Raw genomic sequence first — 26,775 nt, 5'->3', positions numbered from 1 at the left:
AATATACATACACTTCTTAGTTTAACAAAGGCAGGAAAGTTGGAGACTTTCTAGTTATAATTCTAAATTTCTACTTTTGAGCCCTAAGTAGATGATACAAATTACTAATGGGTCTCAATAAAACTTAAAGCCTTGAATTAAAAATATAAAAAATATTTGCCTTAAATTTAGGTAACTATACTTACCTCACGTAATGTAACCAAAGTTTTTATATCAATAGTTGCTCTTTTGACAAGCTCCTTATTTTCTTTCTCTAATTCTTTCAGACGAATGCAAGATTCTTTATAAATACCAATCTCTTTGAATAGAGTTTTGTTTTCTTTCTCCAAATTTCCAATTTTCACATTATTTTCTTCTAATGTGGTATCTTTTATTTCTGCTTGTTGTCGGAGTCTCTTATTTTCCTTCTCCAGCTGTTTCTTATCCTTCTCCAGTTGAGAAGTCTCTTGCTCTAATGATTTATTTTCTTTTTCTAGCTGTTCTAGTCTTTTGCTGGATATTTTTAACTCTTCTAGGTTTTTTTGCAATGTTTGATTTTCCATCTCTAAGTCTTGTAGTTCACTCTCTAACTGCTGAATTTTTTTATTGCTGTTCTCTAGAGCCTTCTGTAGCCTTTGATTTTCTGTATCTAGACCCTGGTAGCTAACTTCTAAGCGTTCTGATTTCTTGAATGATGCCTTCATAAGCTCTAAACCCTTCTTAAGCTGCTCTTTTTCACTTTCCAGTTCTTTATTTTCTAGTTGCAGTTGAGCCATTTTCATGCTTGCACACTTCAAAGACTCCACGTTTCTTCGCAGTTCCAAGTTTTCCTCATCAAGTTGGGAATTCTCTTTCTCTAGAGATTCTAGCTGAAAAGTAAGGTTTTTAAAGCTATCCAATCTTTTTTTAAATTTCCTATTTTCTCTTTCTAGCTCTGAATTTTCTTGTTCTAAGGCCTCAATTTTTTCACACGTAATTTTTAAATTGGTTATCTTTTTCTGTAACAATTCATTTTCTTTTTCAAGATGATGCAACTCATTTTCAAGTTCTTCCGCTCGTTCTCCTTTTTCTTTATAATGTTCTAATTCTTTCCTAATTTGTCTTTTTTCAAATTCAATCTTGCTTAACTTGCTACTTGTTTCTTTGATAGATTCATGGAGAATTTTATTTTCTTTTTCAATGTCTTTCACCCTTGCTTCAGCACTTATTTGGGAGCGCTGCCTTAAGGAAGACACGGTTTGATTCAGATGTTCATTTTCCTGCTCCAATATTTTAATCTAATTTTAAAAGAGAAAGGAGAAAATTAAAAACCTAATTGAGTAAGAACTATTTTAAACTATTTTTTAAAATATATTTTTATTAATTTCAGCGAGGAAGGAAGAGGGAGAGAGAGATAGAAACATCAATAATGAGAGAGAATCATTGACTGGCTGCCTCCTGCACGCACCCCACTGGGGATCGAGCCCACAACCTGGGCATGTGTCCTTGACCAGAATCGAACCTGGAACCCTTTAGTCCGCAGATCAACACTCTATTCACTGAGCCAAACTGGCTAGGGCAAGAACTAAATATTTTAAATTATAGTTATTTCTTTTCAAAATTTAACAGCGAACTTGTAACATAAAAGGGTGCTAGCATTGTCTATCTTACTTTTAATTCTGACAAATATTTACTGAGAGACCATTGTATACGTGTACTGCCAGATCATTAAAGTTTGTGGCTTTAGGGAGTTTGTAATATAAAGGAATGGTTAAGAGATATGTGTTTAATATCAATAAAAATGATCTTCAGATTACTTAATTGCATGTTTCAAATTCAAATATGAGTATCAGGGAAATATACATACTTATCTCTTTGAGGATATAAGCTTTTACCTTACACAAATAAATTGTTTTTTAATTTTTAAATATATATTTTATTGATTTCAGAGGAGAGAAAGAGAAACATTAATGATGAGAATCATTGGTCAGCTGCCTCCTGCACACCCCCTACTGGGGTTGGAGTTCAAAAAATGAGCATATGCCCTGACCAGGAATCGAACTATGACCTCCTGCTTAATAGGTTGATGCTCAACCATTGAGCCTCACCAAGCCGGGCACAAATAAATTTTTCAATGCCTATACACAGAGGGTCCTTAGTAAATATTTGCTGTATCATATCTGTGTGTGTATTCAACCCTCCAAAGAATGCTAATTTGGAAACATCAAAATAACAAAATCCCCTGGTACATTTGAAAACTAATCCATTCAATTCATGGTATGGCTTAATATACTAGTAATAGTTCTCAAAATTTAGTGTTTTGAACAAGCTCCTAAGAACCTGATAAAGTACAGATTCATACTTAGCTCTACAATTTTTGTTCTGTAGCTCTAAAGAAATCTCTAATTTTATAGGTGGCCTAAGGCTATCCCTAAGATAATATAAAGCAAATCCTTTTACATATAAAAAAATAAATACAAATATTAAAATAGCAAGTCAATCTATCCAGTTCTGTTTCCTCAAGCACAAGAATGATCAATAAATACTTGAAAATAAATCTGACAGTATCCAAGACGATTGCTGCCACCACTTCTCCCTTTATTAGTGGGGCCAGAGCACAGTGGCATTTCTCCCAACTCCACTCTCATTTCTCCCAACTCCACTCCCATTTCTCTCCTCCACAGCCACTTTCCAGATACTTGAAAACACATGTACTGCAAAATGTTATACAATTATTAATCATACTGGCAATTTAAAAAATTCTAATCTTTCTCTTTAACTTTCCTAAAATATGTACATAGAAAGTGAGATAAACCAGTTACTTTAAAATTTAAAAAACTTCTAAAGTATTTCCTTTTAATATTATATGAACATTTTATTTGCACAAACTAACTTTTGTTAATAAACTTTAAAATACAATGCTTAATAAGAAATTTATGAACCTGTCTCTCTGAATTTTCTCTAAGCGTTTCAATCGTTTTTTCAAGCTGAGCCTTCTCCTTCATTAGATCCTTGCTTAAATTCTGACAATTCTGAAGACTTTGCTTTTCTTGAACAATCTCATTTTCAAGAATTTCAACCTGGAGAAAATAAGTCACAAAACAATATACCATTAAGTATTTTAAAACAGTGGAACATTTCAAAAGATAACCGTTGAATTAAAAGGTAAAATACAGTTTTAACACCCACATGGTGAAATTTAGGAATTTAGTAGAGAAATTCAAGTAAAATACCATGCTAATTTTAGCAGCTATATAAAATATGCAGACTTGACTATGTTTCTTATCCTTCGCATCTTTCAAAGTAAATATCTACTTGTAAACACAAAGACAATCCAAGTGACTATATGATAATTATGTGCTATGTGAAGACTGTACAAGTCTTAGTGAAAGGCTCTCTTGGCTCGAGTAAAATTGTAAAGTAAAATTTTATAGTCAAGGAATTTTGATGTAGAAGAAGTAAGAGGAGAATATAAAAAGCATGAAGGAAAAGATGAGAAATAATGGTATAAGTTTAATGAGGAAACAAGAAGGGACTTGGTTTAAAATAAAAAGAAAATGAGGAAAAAGGAGAATACTGGAGAAAAACAGGCTGAACAAAACTCCAACAAGTATTTATATTTTGAATTTAAGTTTATTTTCATTTGTACATTTTGAAGATACAATAAAGTATGTGGTTAATAAGTACAATAAGTATGAAAAAACAAATTTAAGTTCAAAATATGCTATAACTGATTTTCCCATTATTATACAACACTAGAGGCCTGGTGCATGAAATTCGTACACCCAAGGGGGGGGGGGTGTCCCCTTAGCTCGGCCTGTGCCCTCTCCCAGTACAGGAGCCCTTGGGGGATGGCCAACTGAGCAGGCCTAAGCCGTCAGTGGGACATCCTTAGCGCTGCCGCGGAGGTGGGAGAGGCTCCCACCACTGCCACTGCGCTCGCCAGCCGTGAGCCCAGCTTCTGGCTGAGTGGCACTCCCCCTGTGGGAGTGTACTGACCACCAGGGGGAAGCTCCTGTGTTAAGTGTCTACCCCCTGTTGGTCAGTACATGTCATAGCGATCAGTCGTTCTGCCATTTGGTCAATTTGCATATTAACCTTTTATTATATAGGATATTCATCAAACCAGGTAATTTAAAAAATAAAGAAGATTTATTTATATAAAATATTTAGCTATCTAAAAATAGTTAATATTACACATTTTTATCAATATTGAAGAACTCTAGGAATTTTAACAGTCTATATAAAGCAAGCTGGATTTTTCTTTTTAACATCAATGGAAGATAACCACACATGGAAAATAATCTCCCAATGCCTCAAAAGAATTGAGTCACAAATCTTATCCAATAACTCAGTGCAACATTCATTTACATGTTTTAGAAGCTTTTAGTTATAAATAACTAATAAATCTGGTTCTCCCATCATGATTAAAATATATGGATAACAGTTATTTAATTAAGTTCATATGTTGTTTTATATTAGTGGAATTCAAGTGAAACATTTAGTTTACAAAAGACATCTTTTATCCAATGAATTTGTGAAAAATTGCTAGAATCACTAAGAACTTACTAGACTTCAAAGCTAATTTCAAAATCAAATTATAATTCACAGATCCAATTATAATGACAACCAAAATAGAACTGATGCAAGTTCTAAATGGCCACACCTACTTTGACACTATATTGATTGTCAAATGCTTACTAAGATTATTTGGTTAATAGACTAATGATGATACAAAATGTTTTAAAAGAGTAAAAGTCTAGCCCTAGCCGACTTGGCTCAATGGATAAAGCTTTAGCCTGTGGACTGAAGGGTCCTGGGTTCTATTCTGGTCAAGGGCACATGCCCAGGTTTTGGGCTCAATTCCCAGTAGGGGGCGTGCAGGAGGCAGCCGATCAATGATTCTCTCTCCTCATTAATGGATGTTTCTATCTCTCCCTTCCTCTGTGAAATCAATAATAAATAAATAAAAATAAAAGAGTAAAAGTCTTGCAAGAAAATCAAGGAATCTTTCTCATTATCTAAGGCAGTGGTCCCTCAAAGCATGGTTTCAAAACAGCAGGATAAGCATCACCAAGGAACTTCTTAGAAATGAGAATTATTAGCCCCCCACTCCAAACCTACCAAGAACACAAACTCTAGGCATGAGACTCAGCAATCTGTGTTTTAACAAGTCCTGCAGGTGATTCTGATGCATACTATAGTTCAAAAATCACTGGTCTAAAGGTTAGGGCGATTTTCATAACAAAGTCTAGAAACACAGAATATTTCAAAGGGAAAACTAGGCATGGCTAGATGCCAAAACATTTTGTCATTGCAGAAAGCAAGGCAGCTCCCGAGGAGTGCGAAGGTTGTGTCATAAGGATTCAGGAAGCAGCTTTATTGGGACAGGAAGAAAAATAAATGCAGTGGACTGAAACACTTTAAATATTCTTAAATCCGCGAGTTAATAATGACACTAAAACAACAAACTCACTCCATTATCTCAGGAGGATATGAGACAACCAAGTCATTATTAGGAAACTGGAAAATAAAGGATAGGGTCAAACATTCATCCTGCTTTTCCCATAGGCTGTTCCTTAGAATAACCAATGGTGTTTTCTATAAACCAGTAGCTTTTAAAACAAGATTTTCCTTTATAGGAACACCCTATCTACCACGTTAGGAAGGGATGATATAATTAGAAAATCAGGATTTTGTAATCTCTGATTAAGGGATCCACGCAAATGATTTTCCATAACAATATCACAAAAAGACAGACAACCAGACATGTGCCTCCTGACTGACATATGTACATACTCCTTATGAATACTTACTAAAAACTCAATTTGAACCTGATTAGGCCTACAGTAAAACACATTTAAAAAACAAGTATAGGAGTTCACTTACTTTACATTTATAAATGTTAAAAATTTCATAATAAGTTAAAATAATAAATGAGGGAACATTAGAAACTGGATAAAGTTTTACTACAGTGCTATCCTATCTGATAAAAGAGAAACATGGTAATTAGCATACGACCGCTACCCTTCCCATTGGCTAATCAGCGAGATATGCAAATTAACTGCCAGCCAAGATGGCAGCCGGCAGCCAGGCAGCTTGAAACTAACATGAGGCTTGCTTGCTTCAGTGACGGAGGACTCCAACGTTCCCCGCCTGCCTTGCCGGCCTCTGAGCTTGCAGTTTAAGAAACACTGTAATAAATATAGAAGCTAAACAAAACCCCAGAAACCTGCTTTCAGCGAGCCCGGGATCTCAGAGCTGGAGTTATACATTGTTTCGATTATAGAACCGAAACAAACCAGATACCTGCTTTCAGGAATGGAGGCCTAAGAGCTGGAGCCTCAGAGCTAAAGCTGGCCCAGAATAAAAAAGAAAAAAGAAAAAAAGCGGTTGGGAGCTACTGTCACCCGCCAGCCTGAAAACAGCCCTCAGCCCCTCACCCAGACTGGACAGGCACCCCAGTGGGGACCCCCACCCTGAAGGGTGTGTGACCAGCTGCAAACAGTCATTATCCCCTCACCTAGGCTGGCCAGGCACCCCAGTGGGGACCCCCACCCTGATCCAGGACACCCTTCATGGCAAACCAGCCAGCCCCACCCATGCACCAGGCCTCTATCCTATATAGTAAAAGGGTAATATGCCTCCCAGCACCGGGATCAGCGGAGCCGAGAGGCCTCCCAGCACCGGGATCAGTGTGACAGCGGGGAGCTCCCCAACCCCCTGATCGCCCTGCGGCTCTGTGTGTGACAGGGTGCGGCGCCCCAACCCCCTGATCAGCCCTGCTCTGTGGGTGATAGAGGGCGGCGCCCCAGCCCCCTGATCCGCCCTGCTCTGTGTGTGATAGGGGGTGGTTCCGCAACTCCCCTATCGGCCCTACTCCATGAGTGACAGGGGGGAGCTCCCCAAACCCCTGATGGGCTCTGCTCTGTGCATGACAAGGGGGAGCTCCCCAACCCCCTGATCGACCTGCTCTGTGCGTGACAGGGTACGGAGCCCCAACCCCCCTGATGGGCCCTGCTCTGTGCATGACAGGGGGCAGCGCCCCAACCCCCTGATTGGCCCTGCTCTGAGCGTGACAGGGGGTGGCGCCGCAACCTCCCGATCGACCCTGCCTTGAGTGTGACAGGGGGCGGTGCCCCAACCCGCCAATTGGCCCTACCCTGAGTGTGACTGGGGGTGGCATCGCAACCTCTCAATCCGCCCTGCTCTGTGCATGACAGGGGGCGGTGCCCCAACTCCCCAATCAGCCCTGCTCTGAGCCCGACCAGGGGCTGCACCTAGGGATTGGGCCTGCCCTCTGCCACCCGGAAGCAGGCCTAAGCCAGCAGGGTGTTATCTCCCAAGGGGTCCCAGACTACGAGAGGGCACAGGCCGGGCTGAGGGACCCCCCCACCCCCCCACCCCCGAGTGCACAAATTTTTGTGCACCGGGCCTCTAGTTTATTTATATTTTTACATACATTTTTTTAAGATCAAACATTCATTTTTATTTACCTTTTTACTTAGTCTATGATTTTCTTTTTCAATTTTCAGGATTTTGGAAGTGTTTCCTTCGGCAGAATCCATAGTACTTCGAAGCTCTTCTACAGTTTTTGTCAAACTCTGGTTTTCCATCTCCAACTTCAGTAACCTACTTGATGTCAACTCACTCACCTCATGGCCCAAAGATTTCTGTGGTGCTATAATATTGAAAAATAAGTCATTGGTAAACCTATAATTATTCTTTACTATTTAAAATGTTGAGTGTATATGCAGTACATCACTTGGTCCTTTATAAAAAAATTTATAAAGTTATACAAGATAGACACAATGACAAAAACAGAGATAAAAGACAGGTAAATACTAAATTTTAATGCATCCTTAAGCATTCCATGGGGGGGTGGGGGGGGGGCAGCAGACACAAAATTTAGACCAAAGAGATTAGAGTTCCAGTTCAAATGCCATGAGAAATTAACGAACTGATAATATCAAGCCACTTTAACTTCAATGAGTCTTAGGTTACTTGTACAAATAGTTATGGTCCTGTGTATCTATAGTCATGTATGGTTCAAACAAGAAGTATAAAGTATATCCCATGCCACACTTTCAAAAATTAAAGAAAGACTGTTTAAGGGGAGGAAATCCTTCTCTAATTCTGAAAAAGGCAAGACAGTATACACTGGTCACCTTGCAAAAGTCTTTCTCTAAAGAATCCCTATTACACTAAGTGTAAAGAGCAACATCTACTCCATTTTGTCAAGGAAAACCATCTTTCTAGTAGATTACAACATTACATGTTTTAAAATAAGAAAACTCAGTTTCTAATTCTGTAAATGATACTCTCCAGGAAGCCACAAAGAATTATGTTTTAATAATCTTATAGCAGACTCATTGAATATTTTGATGATATAAAAACATTAGGATTTACAAATGAAATATGATGCCTAGAATTTATTTTGAAATCCTAAATTTTAGGAAGGGCAAAGGGTAGAAGTATGGGAGGGCATTTCTAGGTCTGCTAACTTTTATGTATGTTTGAAATTCTCCATCATAGAAAAGCGAACACACACACACACACACACACACACACACACACACAAACCCTCACAAGCATACATTCTTTACAAAATTAGGTATGGTAAAATATCCCCCAGATTTTATTGTTTTATATTTTTATTGATTCAGAGAGGAAGGGAGAGGGAGAGATAGCAACATCAATTATGAAAGCGAATCATTGATTGGCTGCCTCTTGCACGCCCCATACTTTAGATCAAGCCCACAACCAGGCATATGCCCTTGACCGGAATTGAACCCGGGACCTTTCATTCCGCAGGCCGATGCTTTATCCACTGAGTCAAATCAGCTAGGGTGTCCCCCAGATTTTAAGTAAAGAATTCTTATTTCCAGCTTTTGTTCTAGTCACATATTGTTAATCTTTTATTAAAAGCTGGTATACTAGACAATCATTGACTTTTAAAATTCTATTATTTGTCCACATCTTCTGTAGTAAAACTCTAGTTAATGACTTGTAGTTATGCATTTCAAATTAACACGATTAGGCTAGGTCACAGCCACTGTTCTCAAAACTGCCTGGTAGTGGCACAAGAACAGACATGTAGACCAATGGAACAGAACAGAGAACCCAGAGATCGCGACCCTAGACATTATGCAAAATTAATATTTGACAAAGGAGGCAAGAGCAGACAAAGGAATCAAGACAGTTTCTTTAATAAATGGTGTTGGGAAAATTGGACAGATACTTGTACATGCAAAAAAATGAAACTAGACCACCAATTTACACCATACACAAAAATAAACTAAAAATGGATAAAGGACTTAAACCTAAGACGGGAAACCATAAAAACCCTAGAAGAAGCCATAGGCAGCAAAACAGCAGACATTTGTTGTAGCAATATCTTTACCGATACAGCTCCTAGGGCAATGGAAACTAAGGAGGAAATAAACAAATGGGACTACCTCCAAATAAAAAGCTTCTGCACAGCAAAAGAAACCATCAACAAAACAACAAGAAACCCCATTGCATGGGAGAACATATTTGCCAATGCTATCTCTGATAAGGGTTTAATCTCCAAAATTTATAGGGAAGTCATACAACTTAACAAAAGGAAGATAAACAACCCAATCAAAAAATGGGCAAAGGACCTAAATAGACACTTTTCGAAAGAGGACACACAGAAGGCAAAGAGACATGAGAAAACATGTTCAAAGTCACTAATCACCCGAGAGATGCAAATCAAAACAACAATGAGGTACCATCCTCACACCTGTCAGCGGGGCTATTATCAACAAATCAAACGACAAGTGCTGGCGAGGATATGAAGAAAAAGGAACCCTCTTGCACTGTTGGTGGGAATGCAGACTGATGCAGCCACTGTGGAAAACAGCATGGCATTTCCGCAAAAAATTAATAATGGAATTCCCATTTGGCCCAGTAATCTCACTTCTAGGAATGTATCCCAAGAAAACAGAAACACTAATCAGAAAGGATATATGCACCCCTATGTTCATAGCAGCACAATTTATAGCTAAGATTTAGAAACAGTCCAAGTGCCCCTCAGCAGATGAGTAGATTAGAAAACTGTGGCACATATACACAATGGAATACTATGCTGCTGTAAAAAAAAAGAAGGAATTCTTACCATTTGCAACAGCATGGATGGAACTGGAGAGCATTATGCTACGTGAAATAAGCCAGTCAGAGAAAGATAAGTATCACATAATCTCACTCATTTGTGGAATATAATGAACAACATAAACTGATTAACAAAAATAGAACCAGAGTCACAGAAGCATCCAACAGACTGTCCAACCTATGAGGGAAGTTAGGGGTTGAGGGGGTAAGAGATCAACCAAAGGACTTATATGCATACACATGGACACAGATAGTAGAGGGGTAATGGCATATGCTGGGGGGTGGGGGTGGTTGAGGAGTGGTCTATGGGGAAAAAGGAGACTTATATAATACTTTAAACAATAAAGAATTTAAACTTTAAAAAAATTAGGCTAAAATACATGATATACCTCAATAATACTTTGAATACCATGAATACTACGAATGTACTTCAAAGAAGCTTCAAGTCAGACTATGAGAATTAAAACAAATGCTTACAACACATTTTTAACAATATTAAAGAATGCCTGTAATATAGTCTTAGGTACAAAAAGGAATCCGAATTGTGCATACACATTAATCTGATGTCTAAAGTCCTATGTCTGTGTAGAAAAATTTAGAAGCAAGTTTTTTCAAATGTGAAAATGATTTAAGAAATTATTAGTGACTGATTTCCTCCTTTATATTTTTCCATATTCTACAAATTTTCTAGAAAGAAAAGCCCTTGTATATTTAAAAAACAAACAAAAATGACACCACATTAAAACAAATATTCAGGTATGTGACCCCAGCTAATAACTGCAAAGCTACTGATATAATCATCATCATCATCATAATGCTTAACATTCAAATGCTTACTATATACCTGGTACATTTTCTTAAGTATTAAGAAATTCAATCCTCACAACAACCCTTCAAGGTATTTACTATTATTGTCCTCACTTAACAGATGAAACTCTTAACAGTGTAATTTTAACTACTTTCAAAGTAGAAAACATTTAAGTCTGAATTGCTTTCTTTGTAACTCAATTCACAAGGAATAGAATAAAAGAAGTTCCACAACTATTTTAAGTTACATCTCAGCAAACCCACTGGATGAATATCATCACTTACTATGTAGGGAATTTACCTAGGGTCCTAGAATTTGCAAGCAGGTTCTCAAGTGTAAAACTAGAAAAAGTCTAATGGTAACAAATATGAGACATGTGTAAAAGTAATTATTCTGCAAGAGCCAGACTATAAACCGTCTTCAGACTTTACGTCTACCACACCACTATGTCCTCAGGGCCTGGTATAGTATTTTACACATGGTAGGTGCTTAATAAATACCTGCTGAAGGAAAGCAGGTGGAAGAATCTAATATTGGGTAAGTGAGGAATTATGGCACCTGTCTAATTCAAATAAATGGGACCTGAGTGTAATTTCAAGAAAGTCTATCAGTATTAGCATAATCACAGCTATAACACAAACAACTTTATTGTATAGTATATGCCCAGTTTTAAGACAGAAGATAAGTCAATAGTGGAGCTTAAGAAAAAAGAGTCAAGAGTTAAAAATTTATCTGGGGGCAGGGGGCATCTTTCATTATCTCCAGGGTATAACTGGGGCTAAACTGGTTGGTAGATATAATCCTAAAATGGGGATAATAATTCTCATATACTAATGAACATAGCCATGGAGATCCTTAACTTGTTCTATTCTGGCTACATATTCACCTAAAACTCTTCCCACTAATTTTGACTTCCTATTTAGGTTTGAATAGAGTAAAAATATAGCTGACCAGTTAATGCGACTTTTCTGTTCTATTTAGTAGATGGCTATACTTCTCAAAATAAATTAATAAATTGGTATTCTAGTTTCTTATGATACTAACAAAATAATGCCTAAACAAATGATCAAATCTGTGATTGCACTCAAAAATAAGTTTCGCTGTAAGACATGCAAAGATAATCAGACCCAGCAATGTGGAAATAACAAATTGCTCTGTGAAATCATAGCTAGGGGTAGCTGGCCTGCCGAGACATCTCCAGCTAGGGAAAATAACTGCAATGAAATATCCAGAAATGTAAGCATAAATTCAACTTTATTTATTCACCATCCCATTTAAGTAAAACAATATTGGGAATACCTTCAGAAAGTTCACTAGTTCTGGATATTTGTTCTAACTCCCAGCCAAGATGTAATGATTCATCCATACTTTGTTTCTGTGCCATTTCCAAAGTCATATTTTCTTCCATTAATTCTTCAATCTTTTTTCTATCCATATCACGTTCCTTTTTTGTTGGCAGGAAGTAGGAAGAGAAAAGAAAGCTAAGAAACAGTACAATCTCAAGCTAATATTTTACTACTTATAACTTTTATCAGAAACTAAATAATGAGGATAAATTTTGAGTTGCTTAAAATTTTCACAGTTTAAAGGCAATAACCAGTTATTATAATCACAATTGGTCATTATACTGACCACTTGTCTGATATTCTTTTAAAGTGAGCTTTGGCACCCCTAGCCAGTTTGGCTCAGTGGATGGAGCGTCGGCCTGCGGACTCAAGGGTCCCGGGTTCGATTCCGGTCAAGGGCATGTACCTTGGTTGTGGGCACATCTCCAGTGGGGGGTGTGCAGGAGGCAGCTGATCAATGTTTCTCTCATCGATGTTTCTAACTCTATCCCTCTCCCTTCCTCTCTGTAAAAAAATCAATACAAAAAAATATATATATATATATATATATATATAAATAAAGTGAGCTTTGGGGACACTGAAAACATTTCTTCATAGTCAACATATTAATTTAGTAATATAACAAGAGATTCTGACTCAATGCTAAATAGTTTTATTTCTGTATTTTAAAGGCATTTGACAAAATAGCTTATTAGAGTTTATTTTTAAAATACAAGGCAAAATCAATAACACCCCTCTACAACAAAAGCAGAAATGTCCACTACTCCCACATCCACAAAATTGCAAGCACTGAATTTATTTAGCTCATCTCTTCTTTGTTAAAGCATCTAAGACACTGCTGTCCTTTGTCATTATAGGGAAGTCAGATGAATCTCAGAATGCTTCCTTAGGGGTCATGCAATTGATCTCCCTTACAATACTTACCATTTCCATATCATGCAGTTTGGCCTTTAGTTGTAAATTCTCTTTCTCTAATTCATGTAATTTATCAGACCGAGCTCGAGTTCCTTCTAATTGGTCTTCCAACATGGTTTTTGTTTCTAGTAAAACTTGATTATCTTCTTTTAATTCCTATAAACATTTCAAATAGGCTTTATCACAAACATGTTAATATCTGTTAATTTTTTAAAGCCTGAAACATAAAAATTGTTGGTTGTAAAATAAGGCATTAATCTGGCCAGAGTGGCTCAAGTGGTTGAGCATCAACCCATGCACAAGAGGTTGCCAATTCTATTCCCAGTCAAGGCACATACCCAGGTTCAGGCTTGACCCCCCATGGGGACATGCAGGAGGCAGCCAACTGATGTTTCGGTCTCATTCATCGATGTTTCTATATCTCTCTCCCTCTCCCTTCCTCTAAAAAACAACAACAATAAAAACTTATTTAAAAAGACATTAATCTGTCTTTATTAACAGTTCTGTGCAAGAGTAAAGCTACTAAATAATAAAAATACAGTTGATTTTTTCTTGGCTTTAGTTCTCCCGCCAAATTTAAGCTATTATGCAAACAAAACACTCAGTACTTCTATTAGAATGAGTAATACTACTATAATTTCACATAAAATTGTCAGGATACATTTAAATCCCTTAATCATGAGGAGAAAAAACTAAGTATAGAGAGTCTTACAGATATTTAACACATAAATTTCCATAGAATTAGAACTTAATTTATTTACTGAAATAGATTTAAAGAATTCTCTCCACTTAAACTGTAACTTAGAAGTGAAGGGTTTGGGGTTTTTGAGTAAAATTCCAAGACTTTGAACTAATACTCACATAAATAATAAATAAAGGCTTTATCAATAAATATTTTACATAAGCATCTTGAGGACATGTTTTAAATCCCTACATCTGTTTTGAAGACATATGTTCACAAATCTATCTTGGTAAGCTTTACGCCTGTAATTTATAAGCTAACTTCAAGAGAAAGTATATTAAAATAGTGGCATCTATAAGGATCCTTTAACAGTGCCATATACTCATTTAAAAAATTGGCAAAGAATTAATATATACCTTATCTTTATACTCTATTTGGTATATTTTTGATAACTTTTAGGCTTAAATGTTCTATGTTTTCTTATAATGTTTTCACTTCTTAATTTTTGCATACTCCTTCCTTCTTATCCCCATAATAAACATGACCAAGATCTCCACTGTTTGCAGACAATGAAGAAATTAACTAAGAAAGGAAAAAAGGATGCAGATGCAAAGATTATCAATTTTTTGCTGTCAATGTCAAACTCAACTTCATGCAACATTGTACAATAATCATTAAGTATGGAAAAATGTTTCTTCTAATTTGTTTATATGATTTACTGAGAAAGAGAGTGTATGCATACACAAGTGACTTCGTTGATCCTAATTTAGCATTCTGAGTTGAGTCAGCAATACGTCTGTTTTCACTCCTAGGGACAAGTTTAAAATTAGTAGAGAGAAATACTTTATTTTGACTATGAGGGAAGGACTTCAAAAATCTGCTCTACCTATAATGTTAAATAAAGGGATAAAAGAAGAGCCCCAAAGACTTAAATAAAATTAATAATATCCAAATATCCCCTTTTTAAATTCTAAGCAATATGCTGATCTATCATAAAATAAACATCTAAATGTATTTAGTTTGCTAAACATTTCAACAATTCCATTCATTTATTAAGTGCATTTTCATTGAATTTTGAAAATCATAACAGTTTTTAAAGAAATAAATTGTGAATGGTTTAAATTATGCAACATACCTCAACTCTTGCTTTATAAAACTCAATATCATGCAGCCTTTCTTTATATCTGCTGACTTCACTTTCAAGCTTATCAACTCTGATTGCCTTCTCTCGAAGTGCATCTAATTCATCTCGGTACATTCTTGCAGAACGAGCATCCGAAAGCAAATTCATGTTCTAAACATAAATAAATATTAATATTTTAAATATTATTTTCTATTTCCCTCTTCGCACAACTTGATGAATCTACTAAAAAATCAATACATTATATACTTTAGAAATGTGGATTTGTGGTATGTAAATTATACCTCCATTAAATGGGGAGATATAGCCCCAGCCAGTGTGACAAAGTGGTTAGAGCCTGGACCTGTGCACTGAAGGGCCTTGGGTTCAATTCCCAGTCAAGGGCACATACCTGGGTTGTAGGCTCGATCTCTGGCCCCGGTTGGGGTGTGTGCGGGAGGCAACCATTCGATGTGTCTTTTTCACATTCATGTCTGTCTGTCTCTGTCTCTCTCTCACGTTCTCTCTATCTCTTTCTTTCTGTTCCACCTTTCCCCACTCCCGCCTCACCTCCCCATTCCACTCTAAAAAATTTGGAATGTAAAAATTACTCAGGATGTTTTAAAATAAGTTAACCTTTACCTAACATAACCATTTGCAATTTATTTAAGATGAAAAGAAAGTTAACTTTAAAATACAGGACAGGGAACACAAAAAAGAGCCAAACTCAATTATTAAAGTTGATCATTAATTACTTTAGAGAAATAATGGTTCTATTCAGATATACTATAACATACTAAAATCCTGCTGGTTTTTTAATGCTTCTAAGTAAAATGATTAGTGCATATGTTTATTGCATATCTTAATGCCATTTGAGACAAATATTAAAATTCAAAAAAACCTTCTCGTAATCCTTAATCCTTTAGAACACTAGTTATTAAAGTGTGATACAAGGACTTCTGTGGTTTCCTGAAATCCTTTCAGGGAGTTCATGAGGTCAAAACTATTTTCAAAATAATCCTAATACATTATTTCTCTTTTTCACTCTCATTCTCCCATGAGGGCACAGTAGAGTTTTCTGAAGCTACATGGCATGTAGTATTGTAAATGAATAAATTCAGAAATAGATTCGAGAATCTAGTAGTCTTCAATTAAGGCAGGCATTAAAGAGATTTGCAAAAATGTAAGAGTACATTCTAGTTTTTGTTTTGTAAAATAATATTTACTTAAAATATAAACTTTATACTTTAAACTTTAACACTAGAGGCCTGGTGCACAAATTCCTGCACCAGTGGGGTCCCTCGGCCTGGCCTGTGGGATCAAGCCGAAACCGGCTCTCTGACATCCCCCAAGGGGTCCCGGATTGCGAGGGCACAGGCCAGGCTGAGGGACCCCACCAGTGCACGATCGGGGCCAGGGAGAGACACAGGAGGTTGGCCAGCCAGGGAGGAACTGCGGGAGGGCTCCAGGGCTTGTCCAGCCCATCTCACTCAGTCCTGATCAGCGGGACCCCAGCAGAAAGCAAACCTACCGGTTGAAGCGTCTGCCACATGGTAGTCAGTGCACGTCATAGCGAGCAGTTGAGTGGTCTTAGCATATCATTAGCATATTATGCTTTGATTGGTTGAACGGACGACTGGACAACTGGACACTTAGTATATTAGGCTTTTATTATATAGGATGGAACAGATTGAATATTGTTTTTAAAATAAATTAATAAATATTTTTAAAATTCTTAGCTTTTATTTCTAATTTGGTAAATACCAGTAGATATTATCCTATTAATTTTTAAGAGTGGAAGAAAGTCTTGAGACCAAAAAGATTGAGAACCACTGTTTTGGAGGTAAAACTGATACAAAAAAACCCTGCTACCAAGACGTGGAAGAGCAGCCACAGCATATCTAGAAATAAAGATTATCATGTACAATCTCACAGATCTAGAAAGGTCAAAAAATAAAAAATGAAGAGAACAGAAAAGTCCCAGTTTATGACCCTGCAAGTGCAGTATTCCCTGAAGTTAAAATGCAGGTTAGGGGAGGTAAGGTAAAGAAAATTGTCTAGCTTCAATTCAACATTATGCAGTGATTAAAAGTAGTAACTTCTTAAACAAATCTTGGTTAACAATGCAAAGAAAACAAACTTTAGTAAAAAAAAAAAAACACCAAAAAACACCTTTTTTTAAGCAAAAAGTTTTATCTTATTTAATAGGAAAAGAATGAAAAATTAAAGGCATTCTGTCTTATATAACATAAAGCACCATCAGAGAGTGGAGACCTAGGGAGATATACATTAGCAGCCACAATTTATAGTGTAGTTGTTTCAGCTTCCAAGCCCACAGAAGCCAGTTACATAAAAAAGAGAAACTTGGAACCACCCTAATCCTGAGGCTCCTTTGAATCTAAGCAAAGTTTAAACAGCACTGATACAGAAAAAGAAAAAAAAATAGTCCACAGACTGATTTCTAGTTTTGGCTCTGGCATTTTTGAAGAGAAAAACACTGAAAAAGTAATCAGTTCTCTTGAAATCTCAGTAACCTCAGAAAGTATTAAGGTAAACGTTATAAATTATAAGGAGAAAAATCAATTTCCAATTTCCAATTACTTAGTGGTCCTATGTAATAAAAGTTTCAGGTACAAACCTCTTGCTGCAGCCTTTTTAGCTCTATTTCCATTTGCTCAAGTTCTTGTTTGCAGTCCAGCAACTGTTCAGTCTTTTCCTCCCTTAAGTGCAAAAAACATTTATTAAAAAGTAAGCTTACTGCTTTAAAAAACTATAATCATCTTCATGAATACAAATTATTATTACTAAATGTCTAGTTGAACATAGTATTAGCCATGACTCCAACCCAGGGGGAAAAGACAAGGAAATAGATTTTAGGAATTTATATGATTAGATGTCATCAATAAAACTCCCCCTAAACCTCAATGATTAGCATCCTCATAGTTAATAAGGTAGTTTCTCTCCATCTTTCCTGACATCTCCCATTCCCATTCTTCTTTCTCTTTCTCCCTCTCTGCACAGTCAAAACCAAATAAGCTGAACAAATTTTTATGCAATGCAATACTATCTGGGTCTGAGATTTATAAAGGACTCCAAACTATTTTCAACATTCACAATGGCCTAAAGGAAATGATACCCTGCCACACAGATACCTAAATCTTTACAATTCTCTTGGTTTCTTTCCTGAAGCCTATAAACATCCTCAAATTTCTCCAAATTTTTTCTCTTTACACTGCTTTACTTTCTCAGTTTTCTATTTGCCTTCAGAGCCAACCTCCTCAAAATCAAGTTTCCATTATCTCTACTATTCAACTTTCTGGTTTTTTAGTAAAAAAGATAACTGCTCATTGTAGAAAATAATCTGCCGTTGACATCTCTCACACCCATACATTTTTTAAAAACCATAATTTTTTTAGCACATCCAATTTATGTTTTTAATGTTTTTTAAATTGAACTTATTAGGGTGACATTGGTTAATAAAATTATACAGGTTTCAGGTATACTCAAAACTATAATTTTTAATGGAGAAATAGTCCCTTTGACAGAGAAACCATAATTAATTTAAGTGGATTTTATTCTTTATAGTAATAAATAATGTTTTGGTAAATGAACTCATTATACATTATACACTGAGTGGCCAGATTATTATGACCACCCCATCAGTATAATGAAGTGAATTAGTTATGCAAATAATAATAATAATAATAATAATAATAAAACCTGGAGAGTATCTGCTTAGGAAGTTTTCAATATTCAGTATTTTTAGAAGTGTCAATGAAGTACTGATAGGGTGGTCATAACAATCTGGCCAGTCATAAACATCTGGCCACTCACTGTACATTATACAGGACAGATTTCTAAAACTAAATTATAGTTTAAAGGTACTTGATATACTATTGTCAAACTGCCCTCCAGAAAAGTCAATATCAATTTAGAAGGCAACAACAGAGGATAAAAGTGCCTATATGTGAAACAATTTAACAACTGAAAAATGCTGTCACTGTTCTAATTTACATTTATTTGAACACTAGGAAAGGCTAAATTTGTTTTCTTAGGTTTGTGGCATTAAAATGATAAAAAGCTACTACACTTTTGCAATTTATAAGATTTCTTACAAATATTTCTTTATAGATTAAGATTATCAATTTTTTCAAAAAGTATAAACAAATTCTATTTATTATTATAGTAATATACATACGTATATATACAGACATATATATGACATAAAACTGCAATTTTAAGTGTACCATTTTTAAGTGTACAATTTTAACCATTTTAAGTGTACAATTCAGTGGCATTAATTACATTTAAAATGTTGTTAAACGACCATGACTATCTATTTCCAAACTCTTTTATTACCCCAAACAGAAACTCTGTGCCCATTAGTCAATAACTCTCCAATTCCCCCAGACCCCCACAGCCTCTACCTCTAATCTACTTTCTGTTTCTCTGAATTTGTCTATTAAAGATATTTCATTTAAGTGGAATCATAAAATATTTGTCCTTTTGTATCTGATTTCTCACTTAGCAAATTGTTTTCAGGGCTCATCCATGTTGTAGCAGTTATCAAAATTTCATCCCTTTTTATGGCTGAATAACAGTCCATCACATGCCTATAGCACATTTTGTTTATCCATCCATCAGTTCGTGGACACTGAGGCTGTCTCTACCTTTTGGCTTTTGGGAATAATACTGCAATGAACAATGGCATACAAGTATCTGTTTGAGTTCCTGTTTTAAATTTTTGGGGGATATACAGTATCTAGGAGTGGAACTGCAGAGTCATATAAAAATTCTGTTTTACTTTCTGAGAAATATTGTCAAATGCTTTTAATTTTACTTATTTTTTTTCTGGATGTTTACATATTTATATTTTTATACAAATAGAGCAATCACCTTTTACAAATACGTTTTTTGCTTTTGTGTACAGTTCTTCCCTACCTATAGAACAAATAAATATTCATCTGCATATTACTTTCTGATTCTTTTAGCATTATCTCATTTTTTACATTTAGCTCTTTAATCCAGTGGTTGCCAACCGGTGGTCCGTGAGGTCTGCAAGGTTGGTGACCGCTGCTTTAATCCATGTGGAATTCACTTTGGTGTATGTGAGGTATAAATTTAAATAAATTTTCCAAAACAGTTATCCAGGAGTTCAAATATTTGTGCACCCATTTGACCACTATATTTATAGCAATAAGGTTTTCCATCCACACATCCCCACTAACACTGGTTTTCATAGAGTCAATTACATCTTTATTCCCAAATCCAGTGGATTATTTTCAGATGTCTCTGAAAAATTTAGTAGCATTAACTCCATTGTTCCTGACAATCTCTCCACTGGCTTCCATGACTTCACACTTGGGTTTTTCTACTTTACTGACTCTTTTGCTGATTTCATGTTTTGGGCCTATCTTTTGGCTAACAACTGTCAAGCTCTCATTACCTGTGCTAGGCATTTTCGCTAATAAGCACTTCACACTTTGCTAAGCGCTTAATCCTTACAAGAGCCTTCTGAGAAATAATAGCACTGATAGCAGCTCACATTTAGTGAGCACTTACTAGTAATACTAGACACTATTCACTTTCATATTTACCTCACATAACAATCTGGCAATAGGCAGAAGTATTCCTAGTTATTAGGCTACGAAACCAAGCAGCCTTAAAGAGGTTAACTTGGTCAGCCCTAACCGGTTTAGCTCAGTGGATAGAGCGTCGGCCTGCGGACTGAAGGGTCCCGGGTTCGATTCTAGTCAAGGGTATATACCTTGGTTGCGGGCACATCCCCAGTAGGGAGTGTGCAGGAGGCAGCTGATCGATGTTACGTCTCATCGATGTTTCTAACTCTCTATCCCTCTCCCTTCCACTCTATAAAAAATCAATAAAATATATTTTTTAAAAAAAGAGGTTAACTTGGTCAGAGTGACTCAATTAAGAAGTGTTGAGCCAGGAGTGACACTCAGGCAGAATATATCAAAAGCTCATGAGTTTGGCCCTAGCTGGTCTAGGCTGGCTTAATGGACAGAGCATTGGTCTGTGGACTGAAGGGTCCCAGGTTCAATTCTGAACAAGGGCACATGCCTGGGTTGTGGGCTTGATTCCCAGTTGGGGGCATGCAGGAGGCAGCCAATCAATGATTCTCTCTCATCATTCATGTTTCTATCTCTCTCCCTCTCCCTTCCTCTCTCTGAAATCAATAAAAATACATTTTTTAAAAAGTTTATCTCATAACTCAATTTAAAAGTGAGAAAAATATCTAAATCGACCTTTCTCCAAGAAGATATACAAATGGCCAATTAGTACAGAAAAAGATGCTCACCATCATTAGTCATCAGGGAAATGCAACTCAAACCCGCAATGAGATATCACTTCATACCCACTGGGATAGCTATAATCAAAAGGTGTCAAATGAGTATAGGTGAGGATATGGAGAAATTGCTGGTAGGAATACAAAATGGTGCAGCCAAATATTTTAACAGTTCCTCAAAATGTTAAATATAGAAAGAACTACCATATGACCTAGCATTTCCACTTCTCAGTATATACCCTAAGGAATTGAAAACATCATGTCCACACAAAAATGTGCACATGAATGTTCATAGGAGCATTATTCATAATAGCCAAAAATGTAAACAAGTCAAATGCCCATCAACTGATAAGTAACCAAGCATGGTATATATCCACCTAATGTTATTTAGTCATCAAAAGGATGAAATACTGATACATACTACAACATGGATCAACCCTGACAACATTGTGCTAGTGAAGAAGTCAGTCACAAAATGCCATATAATGTACAATCCATTTATATGAAGTTTCCAGAATAGGCAAAACCATGGAAATAGAAAATATATTAGTGCTTGCCAAGAGTTGTCAAGGGCAAAGAGGTATTGGGACTGACTGCTAATGGGTATGGCCCTTCTCTTTGGGGTGACAAAAATGTCTTGAAATCAATGTGTGAGAGTTGTGCAACTCTATGAATACACTAAAAATTATTGAATTGTATACTTTAAAAGAAATTTTCTGATATATAAATTACACCTCAATAAAGTTATTTTTAAAAAGAATAATTTGTGTGACACAAAATCTCTGAAAACATGGGATTCATGAAGGCAGAAAAATTATTAAAGAAAACTTTTGATAGTGTTAACTACTGCATAAAAATGTAATTTTTAAGGAAATTACTTCTTCCAGCCAAAATGCAAATAATACTTTTACTCTGTATGTTAATAAGTCAAAAGCAATTATATTATAATGTACCGCCCATAAGTATGTTATTAGTTAATTTGCATGTTCTCATTACAATTATTTATTTCCGTTAGGTCTAAGGCAATCTGAACTATTTTTATCCATCCTGATTTTCATACTTCATCACTTTAGTAAAGATCTGTCCCAGCAAAAAGATGTAAAATAAATTTTAATAGAAGAAATCCACCAAGGAACACATTTTTAAGGACAACAAAGATATTAGATAGTATCTGATGAAACGCTAGTTTCTAGGAATACTTGCTATATACAGCATATTTATTTACTAATAAAAAATTTTTACATTTTCTAATCAGCATATGAAAGACCAAATCTTATCAATCCCTTTTAAGATGTTTGGCATTTTAATAACTCCATGGCAAGTAAATTTTATTTAAAAATCAAATTCTAATATAGTGCAAAATGTTAAATGAATTCACAGCCAGCATTGCAGTTCTAATTGCATGCTTTATCTAAAGACTGGAGAAGATGGTACTAAATTATATGGAACAAACTAGTGTTCACTGTTTAGGCTATCCATTAACTGCCAGTCAAACTAATAACAGCAATCGCTTCCCTAATTTTCCTGGTGCAGCTGTTTATAGAATATCCTGGGCGTGTTCACTGCAATAGATACATAATAATGCAGACATCCACAATGTAGGCTGTATTTATTTTTTTTCACATTTTTCTATAAACTGTGTATTTTTTCTACCTTGTATATTTAATCACTTTCTTAAACCAACTGCTTTAAACAATCAGTAAATAAACTTAATCTCTATATTGTGGCTTTAAATTTAAATCTATACTCTAAAGCCCAAATTCCAGGGAAGAAACAACAAAAAGAAAAAGTCCAAATACAAAAATCCTTTGTTCTTTTTTAAGTGCAAAATAAAAAATCCCCAGCAGGGATTGGTCATGTCTTTACATGTGATTCACCAAGGAATGCCTATGTGACACATACTGACTTTTCTGTAATGTTCTTTGAAAAATAAATTTCACCAGCACCAACCAATCTGAATATTTACCACTGCTAAGTACATGAGTCAGGCATTTCAATTACTCAATGCAGAAGATACACACACAAAATTATTTGTAAAACTGTATGTCAACAATTCAGTCTTTTATAACATTAATTTTATTTTTATATGTATATTTTATTCATTTTAAAGGGGGGGGGGAGAGAGAGAGAGATTGATTGGTCACCTCCCTAACATGCCCCGACCAGGGATGGAATCCACAACTTGGGTATGTGCCCTGACTGGAATTGAACCCACCACCTTTCAATGCACAGGATGATGCTCCAACTATCTGAACCACACAGGCCAGGGCCACAACATTAATTTTAAAAGAGCTAAACTTATTGATCTGTATCAGTGGTTGTCAATATTTTGTATTTAAAGCATGTAAAAATAAAACTATTAAGGAGATCCCAATCTGCCAAGGAAGAACATTATTTTATAAAAGAAAGGGCATTTTAACACTAGATAAGTAGGGCATAAATCCAGAATCAAGTGCATTCTTTAAATTTTTAAGATTTAGCATTTAAAAAAAACCTAATGCTGGTCTCCTTATTTTTCTCATTTTGACAAAAACTAGTAAAAATTGTGACTCAGGCCAGCAATTAAGAACTACTATCTATATACCAATATTTTTAGGCCTAAAAATATTGTTTAGGTCACCTTTCAAACATATAAATTGAATGAACCTTAAAAATTGGCAACTTACAACTCCTGCCTCAGCCTTCTTATCTTGGCCTTAGCATCTGCCAGTTCCACTGACAGATGTTGTCGACTTTCTGTCCGCTTCATGCCTGGAGAACCACAGGGTGACTGTGCAGATGAAGACGCATGGGGTAGAAAATGAAGACCATCCCGTTCTTCAGAGAGTTCTATGATGGTCTAAGGAAATGTGGAAACGAACACAGAATCACTTTTAGTATTTTACCTATCAAAGACCTAAATACATGAACACTATTCACTGTCTCTAAGTACTATACTATGATATCAAAACAATTCATTGATTAAAAAAAAACTTAACTCTGTCATATTTAGTTGTCATTAAAAGTTTGAATCAGTGGGTCATGGACAAGCTATTAGTAATAGTAGAAGATAATAGTAGAAGATGACAATACTCTTTTCCATTTTTAGTTTAACAAAAGAAATCAATTATAGTAAAATACTTCGACCAGATGGCAACTGCCAGAAAGGCATAAAAGACATTGACGTAAGGAAGAAATTAATCCAAGAATGATATATCTACAACTGTGCTGCCAAATATGGTAGTCAGCAGCACAAGTGGCTATTGAAGTACAAATCTAAAAAATTAAAAATACAGTTCAATAGTCACACTAGGAACATTTCAAGAGCACAACAGCCATATGTAGCTAATGGTTATTATATTGAACTAGAGGTCCGTTGCAGGAAGATTCCTGCAAGAATAGGGCTTCCTGCGGCCGGAGCGAAGCAGAGAAGGGAGCGAAACCCGCCGAGGCAGGCTTCGCTCCCGCCTCCGCCGCCCTGCTTGCTTCCCTCCCGCCCTGCTTACTTTTCCGCAGCTTCACTCCCTTCTGAAGCACTTGGCTTCCTTCTATGTTGTCTTCAGTCTTCACTCCCTGCCTGCATATGCAAATTAACTGCCACCTTTATTGCGTTAATTTGCATACTCATCTGATTAGCTGGTGGCATAGCAGCGTGACACCAATTTGCATGTTTCTCTTTTATTAGTGTAGATAGTGCAGAAATATAATCTTGCCATCATTACAGAATTGGACAATGCTCTAGAATTGTAAACAGGGATCTCAGGGAGACCTACCAGAATCTCAGATGTCTCATTCAGTCCCTTAATTCTGCAAAGTAACTGAGGCACAGAAATTGACTTGTCCATAATCACACAATTAGCTAGTAGCAATACCAAGACTCCAAACCAGTCTCAACTCTATATCTTATACTCTCTCTTACAATAGTTCCAATCTGCTTCCCGTCTCAATGCTTCCTTCCCTAATCACTTTTTCTAGAACCCCTCTATAAAACACAAATCTCCTTCTGGTTATCCTAAATGTGGACTTTAAGGGGTTTCTAATCTACATGTACCTCACTCAATCATGTTCATCCATTCCCCTAATTTTCCTTTTATTGGAAAATTCTCTTTTTTTTTTTTTTTTTTTAAATATATTTTATTGATTTTTTACAGAGAGGAAGGGAGAGGGATAGAGAGTCAGAAACATCGATGAGAGAGAAACATCGACCAGCCGCCTCCTGCACACCTCCTACTGGGGATGTGCCCGCAACCAAAGTACATGCCCTTGACCGGAATCGAACCTAGGACCCTTCAGTCCGCAGGCTGACGCTCTATCCACTGAGCCAAACCGGTTACGGCGGAAAATTCTCTTATTCTACCAATTTCTCAGCCTTTTTTTCAAACTTCTTTGGCAAACAGAAATTGTCTTCTATGGAAATTTCAACTGTCCTATATCAGACAGAATGGGTGGGATTACCACCTCAGGACCATGAGATCACCATCCTCACTTAATTTCTCATTACCAAGTTTTACACCACCCTCACTAAATCATTATTTTTCCTCTTCCTTTATTTTTTTAAACCACACACGGAATTCATTTCCTTATCCTTGAGATATATTTCAGCACCTGAATGAAGGTCTATCCAACAATCGCTTTCACAGATTCTAGTTTATCTATTGATAAACCACAGAATGTGACTTCCCAAGTTCTTTTCTCTCTACAACTTCTCATCCATTCCCTATTTGGTACATACAGGCTTCTACAGTGAAGGCACCATTCCTCTTTTGTGCCATGATTCCTTAACTATCATTACTCCCATATCACCATACCTATGCCTGAACCTTTAATCATTCAACTCCCCCCTTTTATCCAGTCAAACAAATTTTTCCTGCCTGGAGCTACAATTAGGTCCGTAAATGTCACCCTTACTTTCTAATTTAACACTACCATGCCATCTTTGCCTATGGCTCACTCTTTTGAGGGGGAAAAAGAGAAATATTTACAGAACTTCTAACTAGAGATTTTCCAACAAGATCTCATCCAATACTATAATTTGTAATATAAGTATTATGTCTATTTTAGATTAAATAACTTAACCAAAGTCACACATCTAATAATATATATAAAAGGAATTCAATTTCAAATCTGACTCTAACACTATGTTATTTTCCTTACCTACCATCATTTTTCTTTTCCCCATTCCTGCTCCAAGGTAATAAAGAACTCAAGAGAAAAACAACAAATACATAGCCCGACTACAGGTCTATTTTCAATTAAGCTCTTTCCAATGTCCATACATCCTTTTATGGAAAATCTCTCTGATTTCCTGGCAAATTTCCCCATAATGGCTATTATAAATAGAATCCCCTTTCTTTACTTACGCCTTCAACTGCAAACAGCTATCATTACTTCCAACAAATGACCTCTCCTCCAACTTGAGATTAAAGCCTCCATTTTTACATATCTCTTGCTCCCTACAGATGGTCCTTATTTCTATAACATTTTCAATTGGCTTTTTTCTTTGTTCTTCAAAGGTATACATACAAG

General features: G+C 36.1%; 1 protein-coding gene and 1 long non-coding RNA gene across 9 annotated transcripts in view; one reads left to right on the top strand and one right to left on the bottom strand.

The window, feature by feature from the left end:
* LOC118668991 overlaps window positions 1-7,622 on the top strand; it is a 44,694-nt gene extending 37,072 nt beyond the window's left edge. Inside the window, exon 5 of the long non-coding RNA XR_004971835.1 lies at window positions 7,494-7,622. This is a non-coding gene — a long non-coding RNA (uncharacterized LOC118668991). The remainder of the gene's footprint in view (window positions 1-7,493) is intronic.
* Window positions 1-26,775, bottom strand: part of CCDC88A (coiled-coil domain containing 88A) — a 109,683-nt gene that overhangs the window by 36,814 nt on the left and 46,094 nt on the right. For 7 of the 8 annotated variants that reach the window (XM_036334526.1, XM_036334524.1, XM_036334523.1 and 4 more), the window contains exons 8-15: window positions 23,937-24,109; window positions 17,602-17,683; window positions 14,979-15,137; window positions 13,171-13,317; window positions 12,200-12,344; window positions 7,455-7,639; window positions 2,901-3,038; window positions 186-1,256 (exon numbers count right to left, since the gene is read on the bottom strand). In XM_036334526.1, the coding sequence (XP_036190419.1) occupies window positions 186-1,256; window positions 2,901-3,038; window positions 7,455-7,639; window positions 12,200-12,344; window positions 13,171-13,317; window positions 14,979-15,137; window positions 17,602-17,683; window positions 23,937-24,109 (2,100 nt within the window). Of the gene's footprint in view, window positions 1-185; window positions 1,257-2,900; window positions 3,039-7,454; window positions 7,640-12,199; window positions 12,345-13,170; window positions 13,318-14,585; window positions 14,631-14,978; window positions 15,138-17,601; window positions 17,684-23,936; window positions 24,110-26,775 lie in introns of those variants that run through there. The other variant, XM_036334530.1, reaches the window with a different exon arrangement.

The sequence above is a fragment of the Myotis myotis genome, unplaced genomic scaffold (assembly GCF_014108235.1).
Source record: "Myotis myotis isolate mMyoMyo1 unplaced genomic scaffold, mMyoMyo1.p scaffold_m19_p_14, whole genome shotgun sequence".
Taxonomy (NCBI): domain Eukaryota; kingdom Metazoa; phylum Chordata; class Mammalia; order Chiroptera; family Vespertilionidae; genus Myotis; species Myotis myotis.
This window is presented reverse-complemented; position numbering and strand designations above follow the sequence as displayed.